At 35.6% G+C, this 21,889-nt stretch overlaps 2 protein-coding genes across 9 annotated transcripts in view; both read right to left on the reverse strand.

The window, feature by feature from the left end:
• Window positions 1-16,543, reverse strand: part of gak (cyclin G associated kinase) — a 44,103-nt gene extending 27,560 nt beyond the window's left edge. For 5 of the 7 annotated variants that reach the window (XM_079607621.1, XM_079607616.1, XM_079607620.1 and 2 more), the window contains exons 1-11: window positions 16,157-16,501; window positions 11,080-11,141; window positions 10,258-10,317; window positions 9,282-9,396; window positions 8,544-8,686; window positions 7,757-7,882; window positions 6,631-6,720; window positions 5,954-6,089; window positions 5,723-5,835; window positions 5,273-5,323; window positions 2,046-2,121 (exon numbers count right to left, since the gene is read on the reverse strand). In XM_079607621.1, coding sequence (XP_079463747.1) covers window positions 2,046-2,121; window positions 5,273-5,323; window positions 5,723-5,835; window positions 5,954-6,089; window positions 6,631-6,720; window positions 7,757-7,882; window positions 8,544-8,686; window positions 9,282-9,396; window positions 10,258-10,317; window positions 11,080-11,141; window positions 16,157-16,301 — 1,117 coding nt within the window. In that variant the 5' untranslated portion in view covers window positions 16,302-16,501. Of the gene's footprint in view, window positions 1-2,045; window positions 2,122-5,272; window positions 5,324-5,722; window positions 5,836-5,953; window positions 6,090-6,630; window positions 6,721-7,756; window positions 7,883-8,543; window positions 8,687-9,281; window positions 9,397-10,257; window positions 10,318-11,079; window positions 11,142-16,156 lie in introns of all 7 variants that reach the window. The other 2 variants (XM_079607618.1, XM_079607617.1) reach the window with 2 other exon arrangements.
• Window positions 16,544-19,264: 2,721 nt separating this feature from the next.
• The window catches only part of sh2b3 (SH2B adaptor protein 3), a 46,874-nt gene continuing 44,249 nt past the window's right edge, over window positions 19,265-21,889 (reverse strand). The window contains exon 8 of one of the 2 annotated variants that reach the window (XM_079608620.1): window positions 19,265-21,573. In XM_079608620.1, coding sequence (XP_079464746.1) covers window positions 21,227-21,573 — 347 coding nt within the window. In that variant the 3' untranslated portion in view covers window positions 19,265-21,226. The remainder of the gene's footprint in view (window positions 21,574-21,889) is intronic. The other variant, XM_079608619.1, reaches the window with a different exon arrangement.

Below are 21,889 nucleotides of genomic sequence, written 5' to 3' on the forward strand. Positions count from 1 at the left end.
ATATAACACTTTTAATGGCCTGAAATCGAGACAGGGTCGCGTGTGCGGTTGCATGAGTAGTATTATCACTTTCGGACTGTGTTCGTTTGAGAAAATCAGAGTAAACTCAGCAGATGGTGACTAGAGGTCAATCCTCTTACAGCATGGAGAGAGAAACCATCCCTTGGGGTAAATATGGGGGCAGGGGTGTGTACGAGGCATTATCTGTTTGTGTACAGTATTATGGCAGCATGATGGTAAGTGGAGGGTTACACTCATGCAACATCATATTGGCTAAAATACAAAGTCGAGCTAAATTTTCTAAATTTTGTTTAAAATGTACTGATGCATCAGTCCATTGTGGTTCAAGTTAATTATTAAACTAGCAGCATTATGAAGGATGAAACACATCTCTGATCCCTATTAAGTCTAGTGGTGTGTGTGTGTGTGTGTGTGTGTGTGTGTGTGCAGGCATGAGCTAGGGTCTTTTTGTACAAGCACTTTAATGCATTTGCGTCTGTGTGTGAATTTCTGTCAGGTGAAATTTACGCTGATGAACTTAAAGCCGTCATGAAGAGCTCACTCAAACTGTGTGAGGTTTTAACAGAAATATAATGACATGACTGATGCCGCTGTATCCTGTAGAAGCTTCAATACCCTTTGATATGAATCTCTCACAAACAAAGTGCTTCTTATTACCACAAAAGCTGGTGGGTCTAAAGCCAGAAATCATTGTTTACACAACTCAGCCAGTTCCTGAATACATTAATGTGCGGTATTAAGAGCTTTTAGCAGTTTAACAAAGCGTACAATTTCAAATGCAGCTGAGCCGGATATTATTTGTCTATATTATTATACACTGGATGTTATAATCAGTAGTTTTACTCTACACAAGGACTCACAAAGAGCAAGGTATACAGGTGATGAGATATCTATCACAGAAGAGTTTATGTACTAACTAAATCAAACCAAGACACAACAACACAAAAATTAACTAAAGAAACAATGAAAAACAACTAAACTAACTACCATTATCAAACCAAAAATAACAAGAAAACATTAACAAACCAAAAAAAAAAAAAACTCACCAACCAACTAATAATTAACAAGAATAGCAATTAAAAAAATAAATAAAATAACTTAAAAAAAGTAAAAATATGAAAACTAAACTAAAATATATAAATAAAAGAATGAACTAACCAACATGACTAACAAAACAATAAAAAATAACTAACAAAAATTAATTACCAAACAGTAACTAAAGTTACCTTGTATATGTAAAAACGAATAACAAACAAACATACAAACAATTTAGTTTATATTTGTTAGATAAATGTGTTGTTGTTATTATTAGTTACTATTGTTTAATTGGTTAGTTATTCTTTAGTTTATTAATGTTTGTTTGTTAAACATGAATAACCTAAAGAATAACTAACAAATTAAACAATAGTAACTAATAACAATAACTAACAAATATGAACAAAAACAACAAACAATAATAACTCAAACAATCATTAAAAATGTTTTAACTACGAACTACAAACAAACACAAATAAAAAGTCCAACCAACAAGACTAAAGAAACAAACCAAATAATAACTAAAAAGTTAGTTTAAAAAAATAAACACTCAAACATTAATAAATTAACCCCCAAAAACAACTAACCAATCAAACCAATCAATAATAATAACTAACAAATATTAAGAAAAAAATAAAAATTAACATTGATTAAAATAATGAATAACAGCAAATAAAAACATTCATAAAAAATAAATAACCAACCAAAATAAATAATGAACTGAAAAGGAAAAACAGCATCTCAAAACTAAGAGAAACTTGCAGAATGTCTGCATGTAAACACAGGATGTCAGCGCATCAACAGATCCTGCGACAGGATAAGATTGAACAGCACAGTCTCCACCGCTGTGTGAAATCACTCCAGACAACAGATCACAGCAATTACAAAGGAAGAATGACATTTGAATAAGACGGAAGCCACATATCAAATCTACATAAACCTAAAAAGAAAATGCCTTGTCAAAAAAATGAGTCGAGTGCAGAACTCACCAGAGTTGTTTATGTTGTTGATCTGAGAAGGAAGCTGCGCACTGTTGTTCCCGAAACCTCCGTTCTGCTCCAGGAGCTGTAGGGATTCATAGCCATCATACACAGACTTCAGACAGTAGTAAGAACCTAACAGACTCATCTGGACAACAGTCCGATACACACACACATCAGGAGAAAAGCAGGAATCCAGACTCCAGAAATCTCGTGGATCTGAACGCTAGTCAATGACTGCAGAACATCAAGACGACTCGATCGCCGTGTGTGTGTGTGTGTCTCTGCTTCTGTCTGCTGGTGGTAATCACTTTAATCCAGAGAGAAACCCCTTCTTAACCCAGATCAGACGCATCTAAAGCCGCCCTCTCCACTGTGTGTGCACATAGGACCGTAACACTGACTTCTGTATGCAAACACGCTGTATGGATGCTCATCAAACACATGCATAATTATTAATCCATGATTTGTTAGTCCAACTCGGACGTCTTTCGAACAAGCATGGCTGGAACAGCCCAATCCTTTTCTCGTCCTCCCACTTGTTTACCAGTCCCGCTTCTGTCTTATGTAGTGAGATCAGCGGCCATTAGGTCAGAGATGAAAAGAGGGATGAGATGCGCCTTTGTCTCCAGGAGGTCATGGAGGGAGGAAAGGAAAGAAGGACAGAACTCGAAAGGAAGAGAGCGGCGGCGTCTCTAAATGGCCCTTCAGAGAGTTGCGATCAGTATGTGGGACTCTGTTCGTCTCTGCATGTGTGTGTGTTTGTGTGAGAGAGAGAGTGTGTGTGAAAGAATGAGGGGTCTGTTTTAAATGAAGCACCCAAAGAGCCTCATTCAACCAACCAAACCAGTCTGCTGATCAAACAGGAGCTTACTGAGATTAAGATGAAGTGACAGAAGTGGCATATTCAATGGCACACGCTGATATATAGAGAGCAAAGAGGCCGATTTTTGATTTCACATATATATGCATACTTCTTGCAATAATTGAATGATTGCAAATTATATTTTATATTTAATATTAATATATGTAATGTATTTAAATGTCATATGATGTGTATTATTATTATTTATTAATAACACCACCATATATATATATATATTATTTTAATTCACTAGAAAATGAAATGAATAGAGTCAGACTACTAACCCGAAGGTTGCGGGTTGGATTCTCAATAATACCAGCAGAAAATGACTGAGATACCCTTGAGCAAGCCACCGTTTGCCAAACACAGTTTGCAGTGTGTGTATGTTCACTACTCACAAATTGTGTGCACTAACTTGGATGGATTAAAAGCAGAGGACAAATTTCGAGTATGGGTTATCGATTACTATACTTGGCCTTCACGTCACTTCACTTAAAAAAAACAAAAAAAAAACAGCTGTTATATCTTTACAACTGACATAAGACCAGCTTACATCTTGGGGCCTATATTACACCTGATCACTTCATGCGTTTTCTCTGATCGGATAGCCATCCAATCGTGAAAAGACCAGGTGTAAATGCTCATCACTCAAACCCCTTCAGGAGGTGATCTGAGACGCTTTCCAAGTGTAAATGCATCTGGTTGTTGTTGTAACCACATATGTCAAATATTTACACATGTAAATATTTACTGTAAAATGTTACAAAAATAAATGTGTGAGAGCATGCTATAGGCTGTATAACATGTTATAGTCAGATATGACAGCGCTACTGCAACACGTATCACAGCAGGATGAGTAGCTGAGTATCTCTTCAGCAAGCAGACGCACCAGCTGACGGAAATAAAAGGCACAATATGTAATTTTTGCAACTAGAGGTCGATTGTTCAAAACAAAGGCGTAGATTGATAATCCCGTGAGAGTGGAATCATGGGAGTTGTCATCTTTACCTCCACAGCCGATGGAAAGCAATCTGACGGACTCGGGCAGAAATCATGTTCATGGATGAGCTAATGTATGTAAGTTGTATTAATATTACTGTATGTAATTAGCTAATGTATGCAAGTTTTATTAATATTACTGTAGTAACAGGCTCTCTCTAATGAGAAAGAGACCTGCGCGAAACACCGTTCTCTGAACGTTACTCTGTGCATTCGCTCGGTGGCTGGTATGAGACACTTGTTGCACTTTGCGGTAAGCTAGATCGATAGAATATCCTATTAATAAAAACTGGATGACTTGTTGCTAAATGACATGCAATTGACCCTTCGCAGGGAGCTTGATTGACAGGTGATCTGACCAATCATACTTCACCATCCGCCATTTTGTCCAACAAAGCAGTCAGGAGAGTTAGTAGATTAACATGGGAGGATTTGAACTTGAAAAGCGGAGTGTACTGACGTCTTTCCGCAGTTAAAACAACATTCCTTCTGATGTTCATTCATGTTTATTTGATGCTATAAATGAACTAGAAGGAAGAGATGATCGGTTCAGGAGCAGCTTTAACTGATGCTCTACAGCGATCTGTCACGACACATTAAAGAGCCACAAAACGGTATTTATTGATTAAATTTCTTTTTAAAAAAGACCAAATTTGAAAGGTGAGACTTTGTTTAATATGTTTAATGTTAAAAGTAACCTGGTCTGTCGGCGTGTTGTCAGTCTCCTCTCTGCTCCGCGATGTATTTTTTACTGCATGAGAACATGGTGTGGCATGAGAACGAAGTAACTTGTTGGACATAGCGACAGTAACTAAGGGGGGCGGGTCTTTGTGAACGGTCAATTAATTTTTAAATATATTGTATGATGAAGAAAGCTCTCTCTGATTTTGCCATCCTAGCCACTTGACAAGATAGTGTTGTCTCTGAGGCATAAACATGTTACTCGTGGTAAATCAAGGAAACAAAGAGATTCAAACATTAAGACTAACAGTGGTGAGCTATATAACAATTAGTTTAGTTTCCTGTTGATAAATGTATCCAAACAGTTGCTCACCCGTCTAATAAAGCACATAATATATTAAAGCATCTTTGGTGTTTCCATGGTTTCTAAGAAAGTAAAACTGGAAATGTGACGTCATTGAGAGGCGACACAAACACACGCTCCCCGGTTGAAACTGCTGATTTCTCTGGATTTAAACATTGTTGGAAACGTTTGGAATAATGCAAGTACACGAGTCAACAAAATATATAACGATTGTTTTAGTGATTTTTGGATATTTGAATCTAAAAATCATACATATTGTGCCTTTAAGTCGCAGACGCTCAACACACAATCGTCTTCATTTAAAGTAGAGAGACTAAATGATCTTACCAGTGCTGATGCCGCTCGCTCTCCTATTGCGGTCTTTGATCTTGAAATTAGCTGATGATAAATAAAATACAGCTCATATCTGTTGCTTTCGTCGAGGTGAATTTGAATATAGCGCAGGTATTGAAGATCATGTTTATATTCGTTTGGCGGAGACACATTTATATGGGTCATGTGTTGATAGAACCGTTTTAAGAAAATCAGATCCGGTCAGTAAAAACGCATGAAGTGACCAGGTATTAATCAGTCTGACAGAATAATAAGCCTGGCTGATTACTTAATTATTCTTCCACTATTCGGCCATTTTTAATTTATAATAACCTTGTCGGCTTGGCAGATTAACAGAGGAGGTCATTCCATTATAAGAGCCATTTTGGTTGCCGGTTATAAACTCTAGCATCAGATATTAGTGAAGACTTGATCTAAGAGACCCTCAGAACACGCGGGTTGTACCTCAGTAATGGGAGATTTGGGGTTGACGTTCCTGGCTGCTGCGATCTCCTGCAGTTGGTTAACAAGCTCGCTGATCGACAGACGTTCCTCTGGGTTGATTTTCAACATAGATCCTGGAACAAACACACAAGGCTTTTTTCACGCAGCTGCATTCATGAGAAAAATGACAGTATGAAGTAGGAGAGATTTTTGGCAAGAGGGAATACAGCTAAGCTCCTGCGGGATACTTACGGATGAGTTGATGAAAGACTGTGTACTTGATGTCATTTTGTGGAATGTTGTATTTGCCGTTTACTATCTGAAGTTTGGCTCCTTCTTCAAATGGGTGCTGCTTAAAACAAAGCAGGTACAGGATGCAGCCCAGAGCCTATAGGGAACAAACCAAGACTTAAAAACACCACCAACAATAACTGCAGAGAGAAAAAGTGTGTGTTATTGTTACACTGTGTCCTCCTAACCAGGTGCTATGTGACAAGTAATGCTAAGGCGACAAATCAAAACCTGGCAGTCAGAACTTATTTAACATTTAAAATACAGCTATGTGGAGAAACAAACAAAATGTACTTTTGCTGTGCGGCACTTGTTGAAACAAAAAATAATTGATTATTTGATGCCTTCTCGTCACACCTGGTTTGGACCCCCCCAAAAAAGAAAAAAAAAGTAGTAATCTTTATTAAAACTTTGCATCAATTTCCTTCGTCACTAAAGAAAAGTTTCCACCCCGGTGGACATTAAAGATTTATTCTATTCTATTCTATATTCTATCAACTTTCCTTTTCAGCCTTCTTATTTTTCCAGCCACTCCAAATATTCTGCAGGATTTCCCCGACCAAATTAGCGCAGAAGATGTGGAAAAAGTCTGCAGAATCTGCTGCTCATAACTGTACTTACTCATAAACATAACTCACCCATATGTCTTGTTTCTCGTTTATTGGGTAGTTGGAATACAGGTCAATCATCTCTGGTGTTCTGTAGGCTGGAGTCGTGTTTCTAGTGATCTGAGAGATAAACAGAGAATAAGAAAGAGAAATGATTTATAATTTAGAGGGCCTTCATGTTAAAAGATGTGCGTGTGTGGATTCAAGAGAAATAATTTATGAGAAATAAATGGGCCCTGCTCAACAGTTTACACTATTGTGCAACACTTTTTTTCATGTTTTTGATTCATAATTCTGTGAAATATTATTACAATTAAAACATTTTTTTTTTCTATTTCAGTATATTTTAAAATGTAATTTATTCCTGTGATTGTAAAGCTGAATTTTCAGCATCATTACTCCAGTCTTCAGTGTCACACGATCCTTCAGAAATCATTCTAATATGATGATTTGCTGCTTACGAAACATTTATTATTATCAATGTTGAAACCAGTCATTTAATATTTTTGTGGAAACTGCATTAAATACTTTGAATAATAAAAAGTTCAGCATTTATTTGAAAACATCTTTTGTACAATTATAAATATATTTATTCCAAACTAATTAATGCATTCTTGTGGGATATAAGTATTAAATTCTTATCTTCCACAACATAACAGAACGTCTATGTGCATCTACAAAACTAAACACGACAACAACAAAAATAAAAAATTTGCTAGGTTGTAAAATGCTAAAATTGGTCCTCATTGGGTTCTTACAAAAATGCACTTCCACTGAAGAAGCACAAACAGACATTCACGTAAAGAGAAATGGCGGGCTTTGTGCATTGCGTGGGTTTCTATTTACTACCAATAACTGATTTAAGAGGAGCAGAAACCAAACAAACTAATTTAATCAACAAAATTAAATCAGTGAAGGCTTCCACGGGAAATAGCCAGAGATTTTAATATAATCACTGCAAAATATTTCTCTCTGGCCACATAACAATGTAATCATTTCCACAATTATTGTGACAATCCATGAATCAATCAAAACTACGGCAAAACGAACCAACCAGAGGACAGCGATGTCATGATGATGTTAACCTGGTGTTAATGTTCATGTAGCATAAAGCTGGATGGGTGCTTGGAGAAGGTTTTTTTTTTGCATTTCTTACCTCATCTTCCACCATAGATCTCTTGTGAGCAGACCAACTGTAGTCTGGGTAATGTGCCACAATAGTGGCGCTGCCAAAGTCACACAGCTTCATGGTGCCCTGGTGACTGATCAACAAATTCTCGATCTACAGAGAAGAAGAAATGTTATCAAACTATTTACTTGATCATTTAGAACAAATGAATATACACAATATACAGAAGAGTATATTTATATATTTTTAGAGTATATTTTTTTGAAACAATGTACACATTGTTGTGCATATTTATTAAAGCAATAAGTCACCTAATGCCATGTATTACTGTGTTTTTACCAAAATAAACTCTTAATTATTAATTTATATATATATATATATATATATATATATATATATATATATATATATATATATATACACACACACACTATAGTAGTAGTATTCATTGTACTTTAAAATGCGTATATATATATACATTTTTTCAAATGTGTACAAATGTATCAAATTATAAATAAACCAAAAATACAGTAAAAAAATATTCTGCTGAGAATACATAAATGACAAAAAATAAATAAAAATAAATATATAAAAGGAAATTAAAATATGTTATTATTATAAAAGTAAATAAAGAAAATATGCTTATTAACTGAAAGTCGTGAAAATAAAGTTTAATTTTTGTATTTTTAATAAGTCCTATTACATATAATTAAATAAATAAACACTTCTTTGATCAGATCTTACACTGAAGTTAGATCATAGTAAATCATATTCAAGGATTTCGCCTGCAGCCTGAAAGAGGGAGGAGCCTCACCTTCAAGTCCCGGTGTATGATTGGTGGAGACTGTTTGTGCATGTGCTGCACAGCACGGCACGACTGGTAAAAGATCTTAAGCACTGTGTCACATGACATGGGCCCTTTCTGCTCCACCTTCTTCACAAAATCAACCAGCTGGCCTGCAGGAAACAGAGGGCGGAGGTCAACGTGAGCACAGGAAACCGACGCCAGTGCCAGAAAGTCAGAAGGAGAGAGTGGAATGTGTTAAGTCAGACAAGAGTTTCCCTTTCTTTTATAAAAACAAAGATATTAGTTTAAATGCACATCAGAGATCCATAACAGAGACCAAACTGTGCTAAGGTGTGTTACAGGGCTGTCGAGTTAAACCGTGATTAATGCCATGATCTTCTTATATTAACATTTATGTATTTAACATGCGCTTTACAAAAGAGGAACAAAAGCAATGTGTCAAAGAGTCAACAATATATGTAATATACAATGCCAGGTTTATTAGACAACTAGAGAACAGGAGAAATGCAGAAAATAATTATATTTTTCAAAAGTTATTTTAAAAAGAATATTGCAATTTTGATTTATATTATAAATATTTGTATATTTAAAATAAATATTTTTTTGAGATACAAAAAAAATTGTCATTAGATGCCTGCAAATAACAATCTTTTTTCTTTCTTTTTTTATTGATTGATAAATGAATTTGCCATTAAGGTGTTTTTCTTGATGCTTTTCAATGTGTTTGCGCTGATGTGCTCGTACCTCTACACAGCTCTGTGAGGATGAGGAACTCAGCCTGGCCCGTGTCCGACTCCTCTTTACTGATGGACGCAGCGGAGCTGAACTGGACGACGTTGGGGTGACCAGACAGCTTTTTCTACACAGAACACATGGACATAGCTTTTAGAAAGGTTTTAACTAGTGAAAGAAGAATGCAAGAGATGCTTTGGCCAGCAACATCTTCACCTAACTACGCATGAAAAAAGTGTGCCTAGTTAGTTTGTGTAATAATGTAGTTAACTTGTTAAATGAACCCATAAACGCATACATCGGGTCTTTATCGACCCGGGACGTTATTCACTACCGTCCTCCTCATTCGTTTTTTAAAAGTAAGACATCAACTTTCTTAGTATTCCTCAATCTATTCATCATAAACAGTACAACAAGAAAAAATTAAAATCAGAATTTTTTCATTTTTGAATATTTTTTTTTGTAAAAAGTGTATAAGTATATTTTTTCTGCGCAACAATAATTGGATCTCTGTTGACTCAAGTCAAATTCACCTTACTACATTTCTGAAACGCAATGATGACGTTATGTTTCACTCATAATTACTGCAGGCATAAAACAAAAGAATAGACAACTATCATGATCAAAACTTGAAATGGCTCAGCAATTTAATCCAGAGCAGTCAATCAAATATTAGCGTCACTGTCACCTGATGGTGGATCTGGTGAAGAAGCTGTCAAAATATTGATTTTGAAGACGTTGAAAACAATAGTTTTAGGAATATGGTTGAGAGAACAGGAGTCAAAAGCTGAATTTCCTGGGAAATGAGCTCTGACGATGACAGTGACGCATCAACATTTTATAACAAATCGAACCGAAATTAAAAATATTTTTAATTTTGAGTCTTTTATAATTGTTTTTAAAATATCAGAAGTTGTTATATATAGATCCGGGTCGCTAAAGACAAGAATATTTACGCATGTAAGGGTTAAAAACTTTTAATTATTACCATGAAGCAGACTTCCTGAATGATGGCTTTGCTCTTTTCCTCTTCATTGGAGAGAAGTCTCTGCACACAAACAAATAAAAAGGTACTTTTTTAAACATATTTTTTTAAACCTGTTGACAAAAGGCAAAATTACCACACACAAAAAAAGTGACAAAAATTCCCAAAATGCTTAAAATTCTCTTAAAAAAAAGAGTCTAAAGTGAATTTCCACATTTTGTGTGTTACGTAACTTTGATATACTATATGATTCTAGGCCTATCTCGTGCATTATGGGATTAAGTGCTTGAGATGAATGGATGATGTTTTAGGAGTTCTTATATGGACATATTATTTCAGTATTATTTATATACTATTTATTCATATTTTGAATTAGATTTAAATTAAACATTTAAAAAAGAAGTGTAACAGTTATTATTTGTAAGTTTCATATATATATATATTCTATTTTATTATAAATATTTAGCTTTAATTTATTTTTATTTCAATTTTAAGTACGTTTAGTGCTTCAACTTATTTCAGTTAATTGCCAAGAAAAAAAAACTTTAACCGAAATTATAAAAGTCTAATATTTATTATTACCAAAGATTTTTTTTAATAGTCTAAGTTTACAATAACAACACTGTTAATATGGATAAAAACAATAAATGTATATGGATTTAAAAACTCTCCAAGGGGGTGAATATTGCTCTTTGAAGACACGTTAATGAATTCACCGTTATGTAGAGCATATTTAACTTCATTAGCACATATAAATGGCAGTCAGTATAGATTATCTGAAACAATCTGAATGTTAATATTTTGTGTGTGTTGAGGTCATCATACCTTGAGGGCATAGTCCTTACTGCTGCCCAAATCCTGGGCTTCATACACAAACGCAAAGCCACCTATAAAGAGAGGGAACATTTTATTTTAGGTTCACCAATCTGAATGAGGCTTTGGCAGATTCAGTTGTGTGCTGACTTGGCATTGTGGCACAAACAGGACGAGAGACGGCTGATTCCCGAAAACACAGACTACTCTAGAATCAATCTATTAAAAAGCAAAGAAGCTTTTTTTTTCCGAGTGGCACATGAGAGTCAGGAATTGAATCCTCTGGAATACTGACTCATTCATTTACGTCTATAGAGTACGTGTAACATTCACACAGAAAGAAACGTCTGCCTTCAGCAGTCATTGCTCAACGAACAGACACAGAAATAATGAACTCATCACGACTGCAGACATGACACAACACAGCATTAATGAAACACTGATATAGGATCGTTGTCTCTTTAGCGCAAGCAACCATTTTACACAACCTTTCACCAAGAGTCAGTGTCGTGGAGAAAATACTGTAAATTAACTTAACACCTAATTGACATTATATGGCTGAAATGTAAAAACATAACTAAATAGAACGGATAAACAATCTTAAAAACAAGAAATAATGTTAGCACACAATTTGAATTAAGACAAAGTGGTGTGTTTCAAATGGAAATTTGCGACACTTTTGCATTTATCCATAGACCCAATATCTATCCATCCATAAATTACAGAAAGTCTGTCTGTCTGTTATTCGCATATCTCTCGAACCATTAGTCCGATGGATTTCAAACTTGACCGGTGTCTTGCCACGGGCACGAGTAAACGCAGTGCCAAGTTTGACGTTGTTTGGATTAGAAATGCAAAAGATATCGGTAAATACATCGGTAAAAAAAAAACACAAATTGAAGTTGTGGTTTAAAAATAAACATTCTGACATAAACACTGTCAGCTAAACATTAAGTCAGCTACACCGCTTACTCCTGAATATTATATTTCATTCTGGTGTGCTTAACGTTATCGCTACTGTGTAATAATAGCCTATTTTTGCACTTCTGGTTAGACGCTAACTGCCTTTCATTGTCTCTATAATTGTAATCTGCACAATGACAACAAAGTTGAAACTAATGTAAATCTAATCTAATCTAAACTCCTGCTACCTGTACACAGATATATGTCACCTAAAATCACCATTATACATTGTTATGTAACCATGTAGGCCAATTTTCCGTATTTATTGTATGTCATTATCAGTATTTGCTTTCAACCATGCACAAATAAAAATGTCACTGAACTTTTGCTGTGTAATTGTAACAATGAGCACTCAAACACACCAAACCAACAATTATTACACACACACACACACACAAACGGATTTTGCACTGCACTAGTTTAATTAATTACTGAAAAGTGTAAATAAGTAAAAGCAGGAAAGTGTGAATATATCGAACAATATCGATTATAGGGTTATCATCTTTCTAATACATTAACCAGTAGCTAATTATTAGCCGATAGCTTTCATGGGTTGGTAAAAAGCTACGTTTATTTAAAAGTAAAATAAATACCTTTAAAATAAAAATGGTAACACTTTAGTTTGGGGACCAATTTACACTTAACTAGTTGCTTATTAGCATACTAGGATATCGGCAGTTTATTAGTACTTATAAAAGCACATAATAATGACTTATTCTTCTGCATGATCATATTTTACATAATCTTATAATACCTAAACTTAACAACTACCGTACTAACTATTAATAAGCAGTAAATTAGGAGTTTATTGAGGGAAAATTCGTAGTTAATAGTGAATGTGTTCCCAAACTAAAGTGTGACCACAAAAATAATTAAAACGAAACTTACTGAAAAAAATATTAAATATTTTATTTATTACCCTGCATAATAATGCAACCATTAACTGACATCAGAGAACCAATAATAAAGACGCATCAAAATGTGTCTTTAAATTAATTAAATATTAGATAAAAAATTCTGAGGGTACTTCAAGTAAATATTTTATTAAAGGTGTTTGTTCAGCCGACTAAAAAATTAGTGAATGTTTGTTGAAAAGCAAGTCATTTTAAAGGTGGATATAATATGCATGTACTAATGACCAGGAACATGTATTAAGAAAGTTAAACGGGCTCTCAATTAATTTATGCATGAAGACATAAAAATTAAAAATGTCCATTTCACATCTTCCATCCAAGAATTCTGTTGTTCCACTCCAAAAATTGTAATAAAAAATATGAGAATGTACCTGACTGATTATTATTAAAATGAACAATAATAAAACATTAAAAGTATGGCTCCATGAACAGATGTTGACTGACTGTATGTATCATCAGGTCAACTACTGTACGCACAGGTGTGTGTGTGTGTGTGTGTGTGTGTGTGTGTGTGTGTGTGTCTTTACATGAACAACAGTGACAATGACAGGTATTTATGAACACTTGTGAAACAATCCTCAAGTGACCAAAACGACCTGTAACCATGGCAACGGGTAAATGAATACCAGCGGAGGCCTGAGTCAGGCTGCGCGAATCAAAAGAAGCTTTCGAGTTTCACGTTACAGTGCACTGACATTCACACGCACCACACATTTGCAACAGAACGGTGCGAAACACAGTAACAGAAGTAGAGCGAGAGACCTCAGGTAAATATGAAGTATATGGAGGCCAAACATTTAATTTTTTTTTTAAAGAAAGCCTTTTCTGGAAACAAATTCCCACCAACATTACAGTCCAGAAATGATACAAAGGACGTGTTGCAATGAATGTAGACCTATGCAAACAATACTGAGTCAGATACTTTGTCATTTAAAATGATGCTTTCATCCAAAGCAACCGGCAGTGCAGTCATTATAATACACACACACACAGAAGCCTGAGGTTGAGATAGTTCAAACTTTCAGTTTACCAGCCTGGACCTCGAACCACTACGCCTCACCAGCACCACCATGTAAATCATTCCTGTTTACCCAGAATGCCCTCTGTTTCCACTCAAGGCCTGTAGATGTCAACACACCTGAGCCAGTTATATGAGGGTTTATGGACATACTGTACACCATAATCCAACAGACTTCAAATGCTCTGAGCAACATACACAGGAATCAATATATGACCATGACCATGGCTATATGAATATAACGTCAAAATATGAATATATATCAAATAATGTAGTACAACAATTTGCACTTTTTTTGGGAGAAAATATATTAATACTTTTATTCAGCAAGGGCACATTAATTTGATAAAACGTGACAGCAAAGATCTCTTACAAAGATTTCCTTGTCAAAACAGACCTTCTATTCATCAACAAATCCCCAAAAAATGCATAACGGTTTATATATATTTAGCAGCTCAGCTGTTTTCAATATTGAGAAGAAGAAATGTTTCTTGAGCAGCAAATCAGCATATCAGATTGATTTATGAAGGATCATGTGACACTGAAGACTGGAGTAATGCTGCTGAAAATTTATTTTGATCGCAGGAATAAAAGACATTTTAAAACATTCAAATATAATATAGAATATTGTAATAATATTTTACAATATTACTGTTTTAACTGTATTTTATCAAATAAATGCAGCCTTGGTGAGCGTAAGAGACTCCTATCAGAAACATAAAAATGGAACCAGTCCCAAACCTTTGAACGATATTGTATAATTTTATACAGTTCATACACAATAAAGACTGACATTATGAAAAGCTTATGTACGTTAAGGGCTGCACGATATTGGAAACAACTGACATTGCAATATCTTGTTTTCTTGCAATATGAAAACAATTTCACCAGATGACTTGAACAGCTCTATTTGGAAATAATTCATCGTTATAAAATGATTGGGGTGGTTTTTTTTATAGGGGATCTGCAGAGCAATTAATAAATAAATTACAAGCATAGATAAATACAAATAGATAAATGCAATACAATAGAACAAATGAAATAAGCAGTGCTTTATGTTTTTCAGGTAAATCTTACAGTAATCAGGTACAGAAATTGTATAAGCAAATGTAAACTATATAAATTCACTCTATAAATTAAATATAATGAATGTTTGTTAAAGCTACAAAAGTGATTTTCTCTTTGATTATTAAGATGATTAACGTTAATGGAATAGCAGCAGGAATATTGAGCTGCTGTCACTTTAAGACCCAATATAATGATAGGCATCCATTTTTTCTCTCTCAATTGATCAATTGCATTACAAATACACTTGCAGAGTTTTGCATTATGATGCATTTTGACATAATTGTGCATGCATGTGTCTTTCAAGCACAAACAGGTGAAGAGAACAGAATTATTTTAATATGCGTCATCTGACACACAGGAGACTTATTGGAAAAAGTACCATAGTACTTTGAATATGATGTAAATTTGTGAAATTCAGTACCATTGTAAATTTCAATGTGTCACAGCACTGAAATAGTGATACCATGCATGGTACTATCATGGTACTTTTTTAAAGGGGATGAGAGACCACTAACAAAACACACCATGGTCAGGTCAAGTTATTATGAACATAGCAGCTATATCAAAGTACCCTTTGAATCACCACGGAGTACCATGTAAATATCATGGTGCAGTCTGTGTGTGCACACACACACACACACACACACACACACACACACACACACACACACACACACACACACACACACACACACACACACACATATATACTGTATATATAAATATAAGAGCAGTTAAAATATACAGTTCAACATATAGAACATAAATATGATCTATTGTTGGCGTATAATTTATATAGATGTGCTATTGAATGACTGTATGCATATGTCTGAATGGCTCAAGAACATACAGACTAGCATAATATGAAATATAAGGGTTGGTGTCAGGTGTATCACAGACAAGTGACTTGCTAACAACTTAGCCAGCGAGTTTTAGTCCAATTGTCATTACGCTAAATTCCCAAATAAACACATATACACTAAAGTCAATGTTTATATGTGTGAATAATAATATATTATGGATATGATACAGTCAAATTCACAGCTGTTTTAAATACAATACACGTTAGTATCATAAACCCAGGTTAGCATGACTAGCCTGATGCTATTTTGAATGATTCTTTTACCTTCCGCGATGACTCGTTTGATCCGGAGCTTCAGCTCTCCGAGCTCCACCACCTGCCCGACGAAGTCGTTCTGATCCCGGCTTGCGGCGCCGACGGATCCGCCGGGCCCGGCCAGGAAATCGAGCGCTGACTGGAACAGGGACATTTTGTCCCTCTTTTCCCCGTTGCGCCTATTAACCGGAACCGGCACCGGATGAACAACAAGTGCACTAACTCAACTAGTGGCGTGACTAGATAATGATGCGTTAATTTAGATTTGAAACTCTCTATTGGAGTATGAACACATCTCGAGTTCTGGTTCCGATCGACCTGTTCTCTCGCAGCGGTATTTCCGCAAGGTGTGACGTGGGGCGGTGACGTCACGCGCACGAGATGCTTTCAAACTCTGCTCTGGTTTGGCAGGTCTGTCATTCATATCTGCAATTTGCGTGACTAAGATGGTTGGAAGTCAGTGTATTGTAGGTTTTGAAGTGCAATGTATTCTATTCATCCATCAAAGTTAATTGACGTGCAAACCTAAAATGTTTAGAATAAGTCTACAATGCAATAGCCTAGGCTACAATGGTGCTGAAGTTCATGTACCATGATATAAATACCCAGAATACCATGGAACTCCCATAGTACATGTAGATGTAAAAAAAAAAAAGTAAGTGGCGGTAGCATTGTGGAATCAGATGGTAATATTATAGGCTACTTTAAAATATAGGCTACTTTATGGCAGAGTAGGCCCACCATTGGCACTTTTGAAGTGTTGTTTGTCAAACTTACCATAGACATTTAAATATATTCAGTTTGCAGAAGGTTTTATCCATTGACTTATGAATATAGTGCAAGTTTAAGTGATTGAAAACAATAGGCTGTAAGTTGGGGCGATACATGCAAGTACTACTGTATCAAACAATATTAATACCATGTATTCTAATTTTACCATCACTTAAAGTGTTTAATATTTGCATTATAATTCATTATAATTACCATACTGCAAAACATAAAAATGTTACATAACTTACATACATAAAACATTAAATAATATAAAAAATTCTTAATTATATATTTATGTTTAAAATATAAGATTATTGTATTACAGTCATTTTCTAATATCTAATTTTTAATATTGTATATAATTACTGTATTACAGTAATGGAAAAAAGTGACTCATGAATTATCATCGTTTAAGGGATATATATATATATAATCGTAGTATTTCAGTAATGCTTTTAAAGTGTTGTTAATCAAACAGAACCATAGTACATTTACATGTATTCATTTAGCAGAAGGTTTTGATGTAAAATATGAATGCTTTCCAAAATGAAATGAACTTATTTAAGAATTAAGTAACGTTGAAAAGTTTTGCATGCCATTTAAATCATTATGATATTAATATTGTGTGTGCTTTAAACAATATGTCTTATATTTTGTTTAATATACCCATCACAAAGATAAATACTTAGTGGATTGAAATATTAACTTTATTCCCCCCCTCCTAAAAAGATCAAAAATACAGTTGATATAATTTAATATGCATATTGCTACATGGAAAGTAACAGGAAAGCTCGATCAGAAAGCCGTGTTGGAGTTAAACTAGCTGAGGGTTTACAGTGCACTTATACGTCTCAGAGTAGCAACAGTATAGAAAGAGAGAGAGAGAGAGAGAGAGAGAGAGAGAGAGAGAGAGAGAGAGAGAGAGAGAGAGAGAGGACGAGAGAGAGGACATACATTCATCAGTTGAACTTTGAGGGACCTCAGAAGGGGTACATTTGCAACTATAAAGCAAAGTGGTGCAGGTCAGGGCCTGTATGTACAAAGCATCTCAGTGCACAGCTCCCGGATCAGGGCCCGGTTGCATTAACATAGCCCTTATGTCCAGACTGTGTCTTAAGTCCTAGTATGTCCAACTAGCATTGAGTCAATGGGGCAGCCTTATTTTCTACTATCAAATTAGACCAATCTACGTTTTTATATAACTGACTTAAAACAGTTATGAACAGTCTTAAAGAAACACAATGTGATGACTACTTTGTAAGACTTGTCTGAACGGTTTATGCAACCGGCCCCAGATCCTCCCATTACCACATTATATAACAGTGCAATTGACTCTGAGATGTATTGTCAACATGGCCCGTTGAGCACTACGTTTGGAGCACGCAATTCATCACCAGACAATGCAGCTGTTGTTTTCTGAAAAAGTCAGCAATACGAAATTGAATCTGTACATATTAAAAATCATGTTAGAAACGTATTTGCATAAAAAAAGTGTTTTCTAATTACAAAAGGACATTCATTTGCAAAGCAGCATAGTTATATAAACAATACTCTGCTGGTTGAATTGAGCACATCACTTATTAGTGGACATGCATGTCAGCGACACAAGCAACTGAATAGTCGAACTCCATCAGTCCATCAGACACCGTCCACTCATTAAACAACAGTCCACCTGGAACACACAGTCCACAATGCAATGCGAGGAGGTAGTGATACACAGGTACAGGCACGCTTTCATTCATATCATGTTAACAAATAGAATTATGGAGTGTTGAATGTGGTCGCCAACTCTTTTGAGGGTGCAACTGTTCTTTGTGGTATCGAGGCGTGTTAGGAAAACTAAGAAGTAGAAGAGTAGAAGAGAACGTATGTAGCAGAGACCGAATTCTGCAGCAAAGCTGATGAGGAGGAGAGAGGAGAGAAAAGTGTCTTGCTTTGCATCAATCTTCGACAATCGGATTTGTGTGAATTCACAAAACCAGTCTGTAATATGTCAGTCATATTTCACCCCACAACCAGAAGAAAAGTCTTAATTGTACATTATTTTTTAAATATTGTATCAAAGTACTGTAATACAGTAATTGTAAAACACGCAAATAATCATGAAGTATTATGATCATTATTTATGGTCATATAAATAAAGGCCTCATTTTTTTCATTTTATGAAAAATATATCTACATATAAATTTTTTAATACATTTTTATATATTAGTAAATATATTATTATGCACACATACACATGTCATTATATGAGGACATTCCATAGGCATAATGGTTTTTATACGGTATAAACTGTATATTCTTCTATCTCCTAACCCTAAACCTACCCATCACAGGAAACATTCTGCATTTTTACATTTTTAATAAAACAATGTTAAATTTTTTTAAGCCAAAATTTTGTCCTCAAATCATATAAAAAAGCACGCATACACACACACACACAAAGTATTTCTATCATTATGAGGACTTTCCATTGACATAATCATTTTATACTGTACAAACTGCATACTCTATATCTCATACCCCTAAACCCCTAAACCTCACAGAAAAAAAATAAAACTTTCTGCATTTTTACATTGAAAAAAACATCACTTAGTATGATTTTGATCATGGGGACCAAAAAAAGTCCCATTAGTTCAAAAAATTACTGGTAGCACTATGTTATGGGGTCATTTGGTCCTCACAGCGTAGGGTTAATCAGGTACACACACATACATACATACATACATATCTATATATATATCCTTTTCTTTTGACTTAGGGGTGAAATGTGAGATTTTCCAAATGATGTGTAAATGAGATATAAAGTGATTTGGGAATCTGCACTTGATGCAGATTTGACTTGATCTTGGTAGTGTTAAGCACAAAGAAAGACATTCACAACGGTTTAAAGAGACACAAAGGAGACACAGCTGCGAAAACGTCAAAAAACGACAGACAAATAGCTTAAAATCAACTATTTATGGCATCAGATGTTTGCACCTGTTAGTTTAAAAGTAGTATTTCCACAGCTTATGAAGCCATGAAACACGCAAGGGTTAAAATGTGTTAAAACAGAGAGAAAGAATGAACTCGCAGGTTAAAACAAAATCATTTATAAAATATGACAATTTTTTTTGCATAACAAAACTTATTGCCTATAACGCTGCATTGGTTTCGGTTAATTTACTCTTTGGTCAGTAACATTTGTAAACCTCTAGAATCCAAGATGACATGACTCACTGTGTTGAGAGACGTACTACTGTACATCTAGGCCTATGCGACCAAAATTTGGTTCTGTGGTCTATATTATTTGGTCTTCTAATACACGCAACATAGAAACCTGTGTATTACTACAACTGAACATGAATTAAACAATCTGAAAGTGTGTGTGTGTGTGTGTGTGTGTGTGCAGCCAGACTAAACTATTGGGATCTTTAAGATGTTTAACACAGTATCTACATCGGACATGTTTGGCATGTGGCAAGTTGCTCCGGTTATAAATATCCGAGCTGTCTACACTGTAAGCACTTAAAGCGGATGCCCCGTTTCTCCATTTCTATTTCCGACTACTCCAGCCACATCTAAAATGATGTGATTTTATTTCAAATCTATAAATTGTATTCTTTACACGTTTAAATAACTTCTGACCGTTATATATCAAAGCCTGCTCGAGATGTTTCTGGTCTAACGTGCTAATTTTAATCATTTTTTCAATTCATTTATTTAACCATATGCATCTGCAGTTGTAAGAATACGAACATGTCAAATTAAGTATACTATTATCACACGCAAAATAATTTTTTTAACAGATCTCTGTTGAAAATAACGATTTTTTTCCCAGCTGATTTTATTGTCATTTTACTAATGGCTCGAGTGTAGTCTCAAGCTTGCAGCTGATTGGTCTGTGAACGCTTCCAGTGTAGACGACCTCAAGTTGTCGCAATGCCGGCCACTTCCAGTGTAGACACAGACGTGTTTGAATAGACCCTTGGTGTGTGTTCGACTTACTGACTAGCCATTCCCATTCCGCTTTCTTCAACAAATGCTCTGTATCCCCATGAGCAGCTGCTTCTCCTTCCTACTTTAGTTATTCTACAATACACACAGATTTGATAGTGAAACATCTGTATAATACATGAACACGGTAGACAGCTGTCATGGTGAGGTGTCAGGGCTGTGGCGGTATCGTTCAGACACGCGTGCGTCGCACGGTTACCCCCGAGTCTGGTGCACGACTAGATCTCTTTCCAAGTCTCCATCCGGGAGGGAATTCTTGAGCACTTTTCATCCGCGGCTTCTTTCGTTCGCTTTTTCATCCCGTCTCTGTCAGAAGAACATGTACTGGTTGTCGATGGCTCTCTTGCGCCCCCTGTCCAGCGGCTCCAGTTCATAGTCAGAGTCCCGGTTGGGCAGGAGGGGCGGCAGCGGGTTGGGGTGGCGGAGCAGGTTTCTGCGGCCCACTGACTCGCTCCGGCGCAGGGGTACGGGAACGGGAACGGGCCGATCTGGAAGGGAAGGGGGCGTGCGGTGCGGGAGCTCCACTAACGCCGAGGGGGGCAAACACGACTGGCCCATGTGAGGGCATGAATCCGGGCTACAGTGAGCCAGACTCGGCTCTGAGCTCCAGCGAGAGAAGGGCACCAACACCGGAGAGCCCACAGCCGAACTCTGACCTGGAGAGATGGAACAGACAAAACACTTCATCAGCGCAACAGTTATTACACTCGGCAAAAATTCACTAGTTTAGCACTTTGGTTTTCAGTTTCATTTTAGTTAGTCTTAAAAGGTAGATGAAGTTTTCATAAAGGTTCGATGAACACATAAATGTAGAACCACAAATTGCTCCATCTGCCTATGATGACAAACACTACACTCTTTTATTTGTAAAATTCAGTTAACACCTTTTTGACCAATTACTTTCTATGAATGACAATCACAAAAAGAAATCACGAATATTAAAATATTACTTTTGTTAGATATTTTGTTTCA

Source organism: Phoxinus phoxinus (assembly GCF_949152265.1).
Source record: "Phoxinus phoxinus genome assembly, chromosome: 3".
Classification (NCBI taxonomy): domain Eukaryota; kingdom Metazoa; phylum Chordata; class Actinopteri; order Cypriniformes; family Leuciscidae; genus Phoxinus; species Phoxinus phoxinus.